At 42.2% G+C, this 14,309-nt stretch overlaps 1 protein-coding gene across 1 annotated transcript in view; it reads right to left on the bottom strand.

Moving 5' to 3' along the window:
• Positions 1–14,309, bottom strand: part of GRK5 (G protein-coupled receptor kinase 5) — a gene marked incomplete at its 5' end in the record, with an annotated part of 93,990 nt that overhangs the window by 37,393 nt on the left and 42,288 nt on the right. The window contains 1 exon segment of the mRNA XM_010003969.1: positions 9,594–9,671. Within this exon segment, the coding sequence (XP_010002271.1) occupies positions 9,594–9,671 (78 nt within the window).

Below are 14,309 nucleotides of genomic sequence, written 5' to 3'. Positions count from 1 at the left end.
ACCCAAACTTTAAAAATAATTCTTTGGAAACCTCCTTGTAGAGGTTTCTTTGCCAACAAAACAAATTTTTCCTGCTTTCTGTAGACACACAGGTTTATTGGTGTAGGGGTGTTCATAAATTAGCCAGCTGAAATTGTTTTATAAAAGCTTGCTTTAAAAGTGGGGGAAGGGAAAGTACATTTTACTTGTTTTGCACACAGAGTAAAGGATGAAAACACAGGTGAAATAACCAGTACTAGTAGCTGTTGGCAGGATGAGGAAGGCAGCTTAAAAACAGAATAGACGACTAATTAATCCTAACCAGGATTTTTTAGCAACTCAAAAGTTAGATTACTCACACAATCCTGGGAAGTGTCATTAGTTTGAAAGGTAACCTCTTTTGTTAGCAACCCAACCAAGCCATTGCTTTGGGAGGTCTGACAAAGCATTTTTGGAAAAGAACACTGTTCTCTACATTAGTGGCAACAAAGACAAGAGGACAACCCTGAAAGCTTCTGTTCATAGGTTTCTTTCTCTCATCACGTGTGCTTAATAGGTTTGGATGGCATCCAGTGTCCAGCCTCTTATCAGAGCTGTTCTACCTCTCAACGTCCTCCTGCACTGATGGATAGCCTAAACATTAGCAAGCAGCCTTATGTTGCAATAGTCATAGCTTGGCTTCCTCTAGTAAACCAAATGTCATTTGTTCCATTAAAAAATAAATAAATCCCTAAATCTATAAACACTCATTTACGACCTCAACATTATTGAATGGCTTTCTTGAAGGAAAACAAACAGATCACTGCTTGAATTCACTCCTCTGAGACATAAGCCTGTAAACATGAGTAACCCTTCCCTTCCAAGCGATCTTAGCACTGAAGCCCACGAGCTATTTGCTCTGCATAAAGGCAGCTCATGCATGAAGGCCTGACCTAGGCTGCACTCCAGAGATGCAGTGCTACCAATTGCAGTGGGATTTTGCAGGATTTGCCTCCATATTTTTCCATTAGCATGCCAAAATCCTGAGGAAACACTTTAATGAAAAAATGAAAATCCAAAAGAGACTCTGGGAGGGTCTTGAAAAGGAGTAGGAAGTGAATTAAATAAACATCAGGCAGGAACTAGTGGCCCACTCACAGAAAGAGTGGAAACACCCACTAAAGCAAACAAAATCACTGCCTAGCACTGCTGGCAACAGGGCATTCCCTAATCACCTGTGTCACACGATCCATTAACGATCATGTGGGAACAGCCATCAGCAAAGCATCCAGGGGGAAGACATTTATTGTAGGAGATGACACTGTTTGCAGTGGCCCAGCTTTGCTTGCTGGACAAACAGCATCTGTGCTGGGATAATAAATTTGCTATAGGCTTGATTTTTTACTCAGGTCAGTGTCTGGCTTGATTAAAAAATAAGTTAACACACAAGCTGAGGCTTGGCATGCAGGCCACCTGAGTTTTATAAGTATAGTTGCATTACTGGAGAAAAAATACTGAGCAGGAGTAGGATGAAGTGACATATATCCACAACTTAAACATGCTGGTTATTTTTAAATCCATTTGTAACCAAAAGACCTTTGTTTTTTAAATCTTATTTTCTTAATTTTCCCACTTCTCTAGTGATATTTTAATGACTTGAAATATATTTATTTTCTGTGAAATTTAAATAATTCCTTATGATAATACTGTGATTCCTGGTTCCAAGTTAAAATAACACAGTCCAACATTATTGGCTTAGTGATTCTTTTAATTGCATCATCCTAGCCAGAGATGACAGCTCTGAATTTCCCCGGCCCATTCTTGTGAGGCTACTCAGCTACTGAAATCTCTAAATGTTTTTCTGTATTATAGAATACTAATTTCTATTCAGAGGGTATCAGGTGAGAAACAAGGTATGTTTAACTTCCATTTTCAGAACATGCCTCTTGATTCTCTTTGTTGGGGTCAAGCATATGGTTGCCTGCTACTGCTTCTGAGTTGAGCACAATGAATCCTGACCTCAGAGAAACATTTGTTGACCCGTTTTGCTTTTAGCTTCAGAAATCTAAAGCTGACTCAACCAGGAAAGTTGTTGCAAGTTGCAGCAGCTGGTTAGAAGGCCCATGGAGGTGAGGTGCTCAAAGGGCTCCTGTACCATTGAGAAATGGTGCACAGAAACCTGTGTGGATTTGCCATGCAGTGTGATTTGATATATTCTGCATTACACCGAGTGTCGAGTTCACCTCATAATTGCACTTTAATCATCTAAAAAATGAGACACACAAAGTCTCCCTGGGCTCCCTGTAGTCAGCAGGCAGGAACAGGCACCTCATCTCTCCTATCCAGATGTCTCCCTGCGTTTGGAAAACCAAGGCTGCAGTCTGTGTGTTGGGAGTTTAAGGAGCTGGACTCAGAGGTCTATTTTAGTGCCATTTTGCGCAAATGCACGCAAGCCATCTCCTGCAGATTTCTGGATGTCTTGCAAGCCAGTGTCCCAGACAGCTGGAAAAGGCCCATTCCTTTTTTTCCCCATGTGGGCAAAATTTTCAGGCAGAAGAGGCTGTTTCTGAGGAAGCTGAATGAGCCTTAAATGCTTAGAATTAACTTCCCTGGCCATTGGATAACCCATACAAACTGAGGATAAGTGATGAGGGGTGTGCAGAGGGGATAGGGAAAAGATGACCCCTTGATGACAAGAGGAGGAAACTATAAAGAGCATATTCATTAGCCATGGGCAGACAAGTACATCCTTCCTGTTCTCAGATAATCCTGAGCAGGCAGCTCTTTATTTGCAGTGTCCTCAGCCCTTTTGGATGCCCTGGCTAGTCTCTGAGAGGAGTCAGAGCAGCCTGGGGGGCCTGCCCTTCCACAGCAGACAGATGTGAGCCAGGTTTACATGTGTGGTTGACATCAATTAGCTGAAGCAAGTTTCCATTTTCCTAAGGGTCAAGTCAGTAATTCCAGCAAACACAGGGAAGCAAAAAGGCTTTTGCCCACTGACCAAGTAATCAAAATTATTTTCCTGATCACAGATGACAAACAGTTAAAAAGCATGTGACCTTGGGCGAGTAACCTTTCCAAAACAATGAGGGAAAAGTAGAGCTTCAACTAATAGCACTGTTTAACATAAAACCAGTGCAGTTAATGAGTCCTGCCCAACCAGTCTGAGCAAATGCCTTGCAAACATAGCCCTGCTGAAGTCTAAAGGACAGGACACAGGATTGCCCAAGGACCTATTCTGGGACAGCATCACCAGGACAGAGCAGGCTCCATGTTGTTTCCACAGGCTCCCGTGCAGTTTGGCACTATTGCAAGAGACAGAAATCCTCAGTAAGTGTTTAGTTAACTAACATTTGTACTATAAACAGTGGGTAAAGGATGAGGAAATAGGACTTGAGCAAACCGTGAGAAAATGCCTTTTAGTCTGAGACCACAGTAAAGGGACTCCTAATCAAGGCAACCCTCTGATTTTTCAGATTCCTCTGCCACACTATATTACAGCCAGGCCCCAGTGACAGAAGAATGCTTATTAAAATAAATTCTGATTAGAAAGCACTAATTTGAGTAACAAGGTTGCTGTTCAGCTGCTCAGATATTTTCCCAGAATTGAACTTCGGAAAGATGAGCTTATGCAGAAAGTATGCTAAAAAGGTACTTTCCTGGACTAAGACAGAGATCAGCAAAGATATTGATTGTGCTGTCTCTGAAAAAACAACAAGAATTATGTATTGATTTCTCTGGAGACTGGACTATGTATTGATTATGCTAGCTGCAAAGCAGAGGCCTAAGTAATGCTATCATCCCTGGCTAAAATGGTGCTTGCAGAATAGTGAAGTCAATAGAAACGGGAGATGAAAAATCCACCGAGTCAAAGGGTAAAGTCTCAGGGTAATTAATTAAATGGCAAAACTCTCCTTGGCTCAAGTAAGGCCAGGATTTCTACTTAAGTATTTGGCAACCTGAAAACTGTCCTAATAGGAACCCGAAGGACAGAGTGAATAACGCTTTGAGCAAGTAAATAATTCTAGCCCATCCTGAATCCGTGTAACACAGTGTTCAGACAGGCACTTCATTCATTGCTTACTTCAATTGGGTCATTAATGAAATGCACAGGGCTTAGAAAAATCTGAAAGCTAGCTGTGGAGATAACTCTTGGGCCAAGCCTTAAGGGACCATCCACTGTAGCCAGTGAAAAGCGATATTGTGTTGGCCTTTAGCAGCAAGATAATAAGCTTACAGGGGGATGGAGATGACTTGCTGGATATAAGTGATATAAGCTGAATTTGTACAAGAAGGGTAACAATGTAGAAAAGAGTCCCTGAAGGCTCACCTTTCAAAACACAAAGCCTCTGCCTTGTATTAAACTCTGAAGATTGCTTTACAGAAGCTTAATGTTTCTCTCTTTCAGAGGTTCCTTTGCAGTGACATTCAGCTTCTGTTTTGGCCATTCCAAAAACTAATTATAACGTGTTCTCTAGAAGGCATTTAGTAAAACTACACAGTTAGAGGAAAAGGTCTCAGTACTTGAATCCAGTTCTTGGTATGGTATGACCTGCCCTTCCAGAATTCATCCAGAATCATTAAAAAGTGACACAAGAAACTTTCCTTCTGGGAGATGGAAGGCTTTAGTGACCAGCAAAGATGATGACGCAGAAGTCTGAGCGCTAAAGTTTGCATTTCTTTTGGTGGTGAAAATAGGAAGGAGAAAGGAAATCTCAAGGAGAGAGCAACCAAAGGCAAAGATCCTTAGCACCAAGATTAAAGCAATGGTGTGCAAGGAGAAAACTACACTTGAACAAAGCACAGAGCTGAGAGAGGGTGTTTGTGAGCAGGAGCCTGGGCTCAGCAGTGTGGTTTTGTCCAGCAGAAGGGCTCATCTATCATTTTAATTTCATCTCACCTATATTACATAAATGTTTTCTTCTCCATAAAGAACTGATTTGACAGAAGAACACGTTTTAGCCAATACAAAAGTGAAAGGTCAGGCACTGCTGGTCAGCCAGTTTCCCATTCATGGGACTTTTCCCTCCCTTCCTTATCCTATAATTGTTCATAAAAACAAAGACATATTTTCATTTAGCAAAATACCCATTGCTAAGCTTTAGACTGGAGTAAGGAGGTTATTGCTGTGTCCAGCTATCCTCTTGCAGCAAAGAAACTGCAAACATGGCCTTTTCTGTGCATTTCCTGGAGGAAAGGAGACCGAACAGGAATTCAGATAAGAAATGTAATGCTGTCCCTGTTCTTCACATTCTGTGAAATATATTAATGGGGATAACAATGCACATTAGGCATCCTATTCAGTAACATTTTTAGTACCCAGCTGAGTCCGAATATAAACTATAATGGCACATGGAGACTGCCTTAAGAGCCATTTCAAATCAATTTAGTTCTATACAGTGTCTCTCAAAGTATCTCAAGGTGATTTACAGTGAGAAAGAAAATAGTGGGCTAATGATTTAGTAGAGTAAGGCATGGCACCTGTCAGGCAGGAAGGCAGAAATGGTGCACAGAGATGCAAAACTCTAATTTACAAGCAGTACAAAGGTGAAAACATATCTCTGCTCTTCTGGTACAAGCAGCAGCCAGGTAATGAAGCCAGGCTGGGATCACTTTAACTCAACTGTTCCACAAAGCACTGAGGGTTTTTCCATTGACAGACAGAACTGGAACCTAAAACTGAAACACTCCCACTCGACTGTTGAGATTAGGAAAAGCCAGGAAAGAAATATTTGTGACTGATTCATTTTAGCAGTTTTACCATCATATTTCACAACCTCAGAAATTTTAGACTTCCTGTGGGTTGGACTTTTGCCCTACAGGCTTATTAAGTCAAGAAGGCAGCTCTAAGTGCCTTTTTCATGGAAACTGTTAAAATCTCTCTTGAAGAAGCAAGACTTTAGTTAAGAAACCTTGATCTTGCCAGCGTGGCAACCATTGTGCTGCTCCTGTTAAGCAAAGGCCATGTGCAAGTGGAGTTCCCTTCCGATCATAGCTCTGAAGTGGCACATGCCTCAATGGGTCTCTTCCTCTCAGCAGACAAGGCCCTCTCACCCGAGCTCGTCCCCACATAGCCCCTGAGGAGTAGACAGCTCATAGTTAGAGGTCCTTGGAGAAGCAGGTTAATCTATCTTCAGAACATGTTTCAAGGATGGAAGGTGTCTTCAGCTACAGGACACCTTGTCTGTGAGCTTTGACTGCTCACCACTCACGTGAAGCTGCTAAGGATGCCATGAAAATGCTTGTATTTTGGTATCCTCAGTGTGAAGGTAACATGTACCCCTGACATTTCACTCCCATCAAGTAGTTCAGAGTGGCCTGTTGGGTACGAATGTTTCAACTAACTTTAGGCAAGAGAGAGTGAATATTAATGTCTTCCTAGGTGATGATCTGACTACACAGAATCATAGGGCAGTCCAGGTTGGAAGGGACCTTTCAAGATCACCTGGTCCAGTCTTTCAAGGAAAAGGGGGCCTAGATTATACTATCTAGCACCACATCCAAAAGCTTCTTGAAAACCTCCAGTTGATAAGGACTCTACCACATCCCTATGGAGGTTGTTTCTACATGCCATTTCTTTGAGAGGCCTGAACCACACATTTTTCCTTCCAGGTGCCAAGACACACTCAGAATTTGTCACTGCTGTTGCCTGTAGGCCAGGGAGATGGTGGAAGCCTGACCCACTCATGCTGTCCTTGGCATCAACCACAACAAAAGGCTGTTAGATGTCTCCTCAACCTCCTCAGCAAGCATGTAAGTGCTCTTCAGGGTGTTAAAGCTGCAAAGAGCCTGAATTGTTAATACTTTAAAAAGTGCCTCCCGCCTCGACCATCTTGGCAAGTGCTGAGCTTGTTTAGCAGCCTCAGGGCTAATGTTGAATGTTCTCACATTTGGGAATTCACTGCTCCCACACCTCCTGAGTCTGCTAACAGCACAGCACGGTGTGGCTCCATCTTGCTGACAGCAGCTGCATGAGCCACATGAGCCTGTAAGTACTGGTGTGATGTCTGTTCATCTGGGAAAGATGATGTTTTCTTTTCCTTTCTGCTGTGCAAGTAGCATGTTTTATGAAATAAAGTGCATGTTTCCTATGCAAATGAATGCCCTCTAGAATGATGATATACTGACACATTGTATGTTAAATATGTATGACATTTAAAAATCTAGGCAAGAACTAAAAATCATTTATAAATATTAAAGAGCATAAGGTCTATCTCTTGTTTTCATTTTGCTTCTGATCCTGTGCTCTGGGAAAAATACTTTTCTCATTATAAGACTGAATTATCTGTCCAAGAACTAAACCTATAATTTTATTCTATCAGTCAAGCTGTATGTCATACTATTTTTATATCAAGATAATCAGGTTCTTTGAAGCACAGACACACACCTACTTAAAATAAGCATTCCTCTGAAATCAGAAGACTTTGGAATGAGCTGCAATTTGTGTCTTTCAAGGGACTGATAATTAAATGGAGAAATGCAGCTCTTAATGAAGAGGAGGTTTCTATGCTGGCCAGGATGACATTCCATTAGGACATTTGATGGTCCAGATTCATCCCTCTTGACTGAAAGCATCTAAATTAGCTTTGAATCACTAACTTCAAATGCCTTAAAATCTGTCCTTTGGAGGTTCTCATTTCTCTTGACAAGAAAGGACAGTGGGGCAACTAAAGTCCTAACCTGAATACCTTAGTTAGATATCTAAAAAAATCAAATTAATCCAGGCCTTGCTCTAGTTTAAACATTTATTGTGTGGGAAACCTTTTAGAGAAGATATTCAAGCCATTGCTATGGCACAGGCAGCCTTGCCTGAAGGAAGTATTTTCTGCTACACAGAGCTTAAACATCCCTCTAGGAACAAGCAGAAGTTTCCCATTAAGGAAAAAAAGTGCAGCAAGACCAATGCAGACATTAAAGCAACACCAGAGTTGGGCAGTTTTAGATTACAAGTAAAAGAGTACAACTTTGTGTTTCCTTCTCTCCAAAGACCTTAAGGTAGCTTGCAAATACCAGAAAAGTTTCAGAACAGACTGGAAATATCTTAATGTCTATTTTATGTACCGAAAAACCAGGCACACAGGTCAAATATGAAGAGCAGAGAAGGGAAACTTCAGCTCTGGAGTTCCAACAATTTCCCTTCCTGTAACACCACCACTTTTTTTTCAAGAAGAAGCAACTGCTCTCAGATTGGTATTCACTGTACATTTACTTACCTCAATAAACTATTCCATGTGCTTCAGCTGCACTATGGGGTTGCTCACAAAGAGACAAGGATGGCCATGGGACAAGAGTGCTATGGGACACCAGGGAAAGGATCTGGCATCTGGAAACCTGCACCAAGACTGGCTGAAACAAGGCAGTACTGTCATTCTCTCACTTTACTAGTCTTGATATCAGCAAAACACTAGAACTAGAACAGTGGGAAATATTTTCCCTCAGTATTTGTCCCTTTTTCCTCTGTTGACAGAAATTAAAGACAAATTTTCATTCTGTTAGATTTAAAAAGCAGTGGAACTTCATGCCCCTACAGAATGGGCAGCAGGAACTCACACTAGCAGTGCTCAATGGCTGCACATGAAACTAGCCAGGCTCAGTAAATGAAAGCAGATCCCAAAATGCAGCCTGAGATAACTGAAAGTATGCATGGAAATTTATTGTAGGAAAATGACTGACTGGAAGAAAAGTGGTCTGCTCTGCCCCTGCACCTCCAAAACATATTGTACCATTTAAATGCTCTAGAAAGACATGTGCCAAAAATGCAACTAATTCTCCTGAAGGTCAAATGTATTTCTCTTGTAAAACAGTTGAAGCAGCAATTGTAAGTCTTGATTAGTCTTACGAAAGCAACTTAAGAGAAATCCTAGGATTGTACTTCTCTTTAAGTTGGATGTTGATTGCTTACTGGCAGTGACTTTTGTTGCAAAGTTAAACACGGTCAGCAAATGATCAAAGAACTCCCCAAAAGGTTTAGTCCCAGTGCAGCCTGTCCAAAATTCCTAGAGCAGGTCTGTAGGTCTGTTTGGTGTGCCACCCTGTGGATGTAGCTCCTACCATGAGCTCCTCCCTTTCCCAACAGCCCTAAGAGACTCAACACTGAGGAACCAACAGCAGTGGGAATAAGAGTGGGAGATAGTATCTCCAAACCATACTGTCCCATGTCAGTCTTGCTCCTTGGCTACCCCGGGGCAAGCAGTGGTTGGGAGGAGTGGGAAATTGTATACCAAAGACCATATCTGTCACCAAAGACCATTTTTGCCACTGGTTTCTACACTACAGTATATGAAACACTACCACATCTTTTGAACTGGATAGGAAGTAATTGTGGCATCTGTTGGTAACAGCTGAAGTCTCTTGCATTACACTACAGATGAAGAGCCTTGCACATCAAGAAGAGACCAGAAAAGCCCCCCTGTTTACATTAAGTCACAATGGGCTCAAGTTCATCCATAGAAGTCAATTTTTGGATTGGATTAGAGTTTTCTTCCTCTCTGTTTGTGTAAGACCTGTAGGTTTATTCACTGGAGATTGCCACCATAAATTTCAGGACTCTGGTTTACAAAGCCTGTAACAATCTTGTTTAGCAAAGATGTGCCTTGGAGCACTCATTCAGTAATGCCACTTTGGCTGCCCCTTACCTCTGGGGTGAGGTATTTCATCATGATTTCCTTTCCTTTCTCTCCCAGCTTTTCATCTGGAGCAATTTCATATTCTGCCTGGAATAGATATTAAAAAAAAAGTCAATATTTGCACTCATATTTCACCATTATCACTTCATTTTGGATGTAGCCTTAACGGAATGGTCTGTCTCAAATATCTGAAAGATAAATTCTGTTTTCTTATGGAAGTAAAACCCATACACACAATCCTAATAAAAACTTTCCACTGGATTTTGACTAAACCCTAGTGATGAATTTTCCAAGATGATGCCTCTTAATTAACACCAATAAAACGTAATTAATTTGTACTTCATAGCCTTGCCAAGCCAGCTTTTGAAAGCATTCATTGACTAGAGATGGCAACTCCATTTGGTTTTGCTCAAAGAGAAGATGGACGCAAAAGGTAAAATTAGTTCTTTGCATAGTACAGAAAGTGAAAGTGTGTTAATTCTTTTCACAGTGCTATTTCAAACACCAGGTGAATTCCTTCAGTAGATTGCCTTTTTGGTTTATAAGTTCTTCCTCCTTATTCATATCTTCCCCTTGGTCTGACATTCCTTCTGCAGAGCAGAGTGATTTGCCCATCACTGCTAGTGACCCTTGACTCATCCCTCCCAGAAGGCTGATCCAAGAGATGATTTCTTAAAACCAAGACACCACAAAAGAGACCATTTAGAGGAATAGACACTACAGGCAAAATTCTCCTTGACTTTCCCAAGGCCTTAAAAAAGAGAGCACCACATTCCCTCACACAAAGTTTACCTACATTTTAAAATTCTGGCTGATCTATGTATTGGAGCAATACTGACTTTTGATGACTTTCAGGACAGCTTTTACTTAAGAATCAAAGGAAGCATTATTTGTGCACCACAAAGACATTAATCCAGGGAAATTTGGATCCTTGGCAGGCATTCGAAGGAGACGCACCACATGGGACCCCAGTGGCTGAGTGACAAGTTCTTAGAGATATTCCCTCTTGGTGCTGTCCGGAATACAAAGCTTTAGCCTTAGGATCAAAATATTTTCCAGAAAAAAAAACCAACAAAGATGACAACCGAGCAGCTTTCCTGACTGCTTGTATTAGGGAAAGGATCCCAGCAAATCCTGCCAAACCAATTAAGTAACCTGGTCCAATACAAGCTGCCTGCAGTGATAAATGAGGAGGAAGTTTAGAAAAAAAAGGTAAATCAGACTGAACTGGCAAACACTTGGAAGAACACATTTCAGAACTATTGCCCACTGGAAGATGTATGTACTGCTCCAAGGTTGATGCAATAAATCCAAAGGCAGGCTGTAACGGATACCCCAGCTAAGCAGAGCTGGGAATGACATGAAAACCACAATGTAGTAATAATGCTATTATGCATCTATCTGGCCAGTGCTGATTTAGCTATTGCAGCTTGAAGCTGGAGATATATATTTATACACACACATAGCAGGTTGCTTGAACAATCTAGAACTATGATCTGATTTGACATGAGAAATGACAATCACCACAAGCAACAGAGAAACCTGTATGGCTGATGAAAAATGCACTGAAAGCTAAAGTCCACAAGTGCAGTACTTCTGCACTGATTACCTTCTCATAAAACTTAATACAAGGCCTTAAAAAAATCTTTCATCCAATTTCCTGCCCTTTTAGATGGTATTTGAGCATAGGTCATTCCAGCTCTTAAAGCACAAACAGTCTCAATGTTTACAGCATCGTAACAGCCTTTTTCTACATTATTTCTTGCTAGGGAATAAAGCAATGGCAAAAGTAACAGAAGGAAAAATCTTTCACAAGGTCAAAGTGGCATCTTACTTTGGGCCTTACATTTTATGGTTACATTCACAAACTAGGTATTTCTCATATAAAAGAACAGAAACAACATATTTTAATAACTGAAAATATTTGTACTTAAAAAGTAATTGTCTGTACAGAAGACTGCATAGAAAGAAGAGCTCCTTGGCAGGGAAGCATCTAGGAGATCTTCTGAGTCCTCCAGTCAATGCTAGTTATAATTTATCTAATAATGACCATTTCTTTCTCCTTCATTTCCTTTTAGGCTCTGGACCCTGGCAATACATTAGCTTCCTAGGAAATAAAACTTGATTCAAAGTCTTAATCTGCAATTTGAATGCACTGTGGGCTTGTAAAAAAATTCAGTGTCCTTTTGCCACAGATATCCTGTTACATCCCTTCCAAATTGCAAAACAAGCAGCAAATCAGGACAGACCAGTAGACGACAGACGTTTAGCAGGAACTGGATCAGTGTTTTGAAATGCAGTCCCTGACAGGTTCCACCATATGCAGAGCTAAATGCACACACACACATACATAGAGTATCTAATTCTATCTCAAGGTAGCTGGGAAGGAATAAAAGGAAAGTTTAATTACACTTGCATTTGACTTTCTCTGAAAATATGACACTGTGGTGGTGAAGATAGGAAGTGACAGACAAGGGAGAGTGTGAGAAGGAACCATAAGCTCCAACTGTGAACAGTGTTGATTTCACTGTAGTTCAAGTACTTGAAGCCCATTTCATTTTTGCTACAGTTTCAGCCAATAACCGGGTGACAGATGCTCCGTGTTATTCCGGGAATAACATACATACAATCCCAAGGGAAGATAAAAAGTGGAATAAGAGAGAGAGACTTTAAGGTTGGGAAAAATATATATATAATATATTTAAAGAAGTAGTAACAATGATGGTGAATTACAAATATATACAAATATGTCAATAGGGAACCCACAACCTTCACTTGGTAATTACTTCCCAAACAGAAATGTCCCAAACTGGACTCAGCAGCAGATGGAGGAGCCTGAGTCCAGGGTCCCGGGGACAGCCCACAACAGCTTTGGAGCAGCCAAGCTGGTCCTACCTGGGGCAGAAGGTGACTTGTCCTGATGAACAATGTTCTTCTCCAGCAAGACAAGAGGCCTCAGGAGCAGCAGGAGAGACAACAAAGAGGCAGAGCCCAGAGCAGGGCCCTGCCAGGAGCCTGGCAGCCCCTGCCCTGCTGCGCCCAGGCAGTTTTACTTCTAACTTCACAACTATTTCTCCTTCCATTGCCACTTTAGAGCTGCTCAGCAGCAGATACAGGTACATTTTTAGCCACGGGCTGTTCTTCAAGGGAGAGCTGCCCGTGCAGACAGACAGTGACTCCCCTCTGCTCCCGCTGCCTGGGAAGCAGACCAAGCTCCTCAGCTCTCAGTCCTGTGCTTCCATCACAAGACACATCCCCTCCTTCCACAATACCCAAAAAGCACAGCTACAGCTTGCAAACCCCTAATTGCTAGAAATAACATCGTTACTTAAAAATCCATGTGGAACAAAATATTTTCCATTATTCCTTTGATGAACCCAGGCATGTGTTTCAAGGCCCCTGCTCTGAAGTCTAATAGCTTCTCCATGCCCTAGTTAGGCCAGACAGGGCCCTATTCATGGCTCATAAAAGCGGGAAGATTTACGACTGCCCTGACTGCCTGGGACGAGCTGCAGGGAAGGCTCTTCCTGCAGGCAGGAGCGGATCCTTTGGTCCTGATGGCGAGAGGATGTGGGCTGGCTGCCGTGTGTTGCTAACTCTTCTCTTGGCTGCTGTTTTGGAGGTGGTAGTTCCTCGGGTGGCTCCTCTTTCCCAGGAGAACCCATGGCTGAATAGGGGACGTGGGGTGCGAAGAGTCCTTCCCTTCGGAGCAGCTGCCCTCAGGATGGGCTGGGGGAGGCTGGATAGGAAAACGAACTTCCAGCAGGAAAGGGAGCAATGTCCAGGCTGTGGGACTGGCTGTGGGACTGGCCGTGGGCTCAGGGACACCTGAGCAAGAGGTTTGAGGGCTGAAGGGGGGTGTCTGTGACCGATGGAGGCAGCAGCACCGGGCAATGGCACAGGGACCCAAGGAGGGCTCGTATCAGCAACCTTAATTCTGGCACGTTTACCTACTGTTTGATTTCTTGATGCTTAATATTCTTGGGGCATGGCTTGAAAATATGCAAAAATTGAAAAATGGAACCAAAGAAATCACTCTGCGTATCTGAGAGAACTCTTTTCCCACTGCAGGTTGCTGCTGGTTGTGTGCGGGAGTATGGCATGGCCACTGGAGTTGGTGCCTTGTTTTGGTCTTAGTTTTGGTCTCAAATTTACACCCCAGCTTTCTCAGCTCCCTCTTTTCGTTATCCCCAGCATCTCTCTCTGCTCCAGCTCATTTCTTCCTCCAGCTCCAGGCTCTGCCCCATGATTGCTCCGTGCTCCAGGGACTGCTCTTGCACTTGCCTCCACCGGAGATTCAAAATCTGTGACTGAAAATTGGAAGGCAAAACCCAAACAGCTGCAATTCATAATAGCTCACATTTCTAAATGAAAAGTGAACTTGAAACCACATTTTTAATATTTAAATGCAGGACAAAAAGAGCTCTTTGGACTGTTTAAAAACACGTTTTGAGTTAATGAGTTTGTTGATATCAACAAACTGGCATTTCTGATGGAAAAAGCCCTGAACAGCTTTAAGGCACATATACACAGATGGTTTATATATCATGTAAGGGACTTAACCAAACGAAATCTCCGTAACAGCCAGACAGGGTTTTTACAAATGGCATTAAATGGATGCTCAGTCATCCTTTTACCCCAGATAAGTGTAATGTCTAGTGAAGCATTCAGCTGAAAAGTCCACCCAAGGCGATCATGCCTCTCACTCCCAGCCCCCTTGGCCCG

Source organism: Chaetura pelagica, unplaced genomic scaffold (genome assembly GCF_000747805.2).
Source record: "Chaetura pelagica isolate M959 unplaced genomic scaffold, ChaPel_1.0 scaffold248, whole genome shotgun sequence".
NCBI lineage: Eukaryota > Metazoa > Chordata > Aves > Apodiformes > Apodidae > Chaetura > Chaetura pelagica.
Note: the sequence above shows the minus strand (reverse complement) of the source record. Positions and strands in the feature narration are given on the sequence as shown.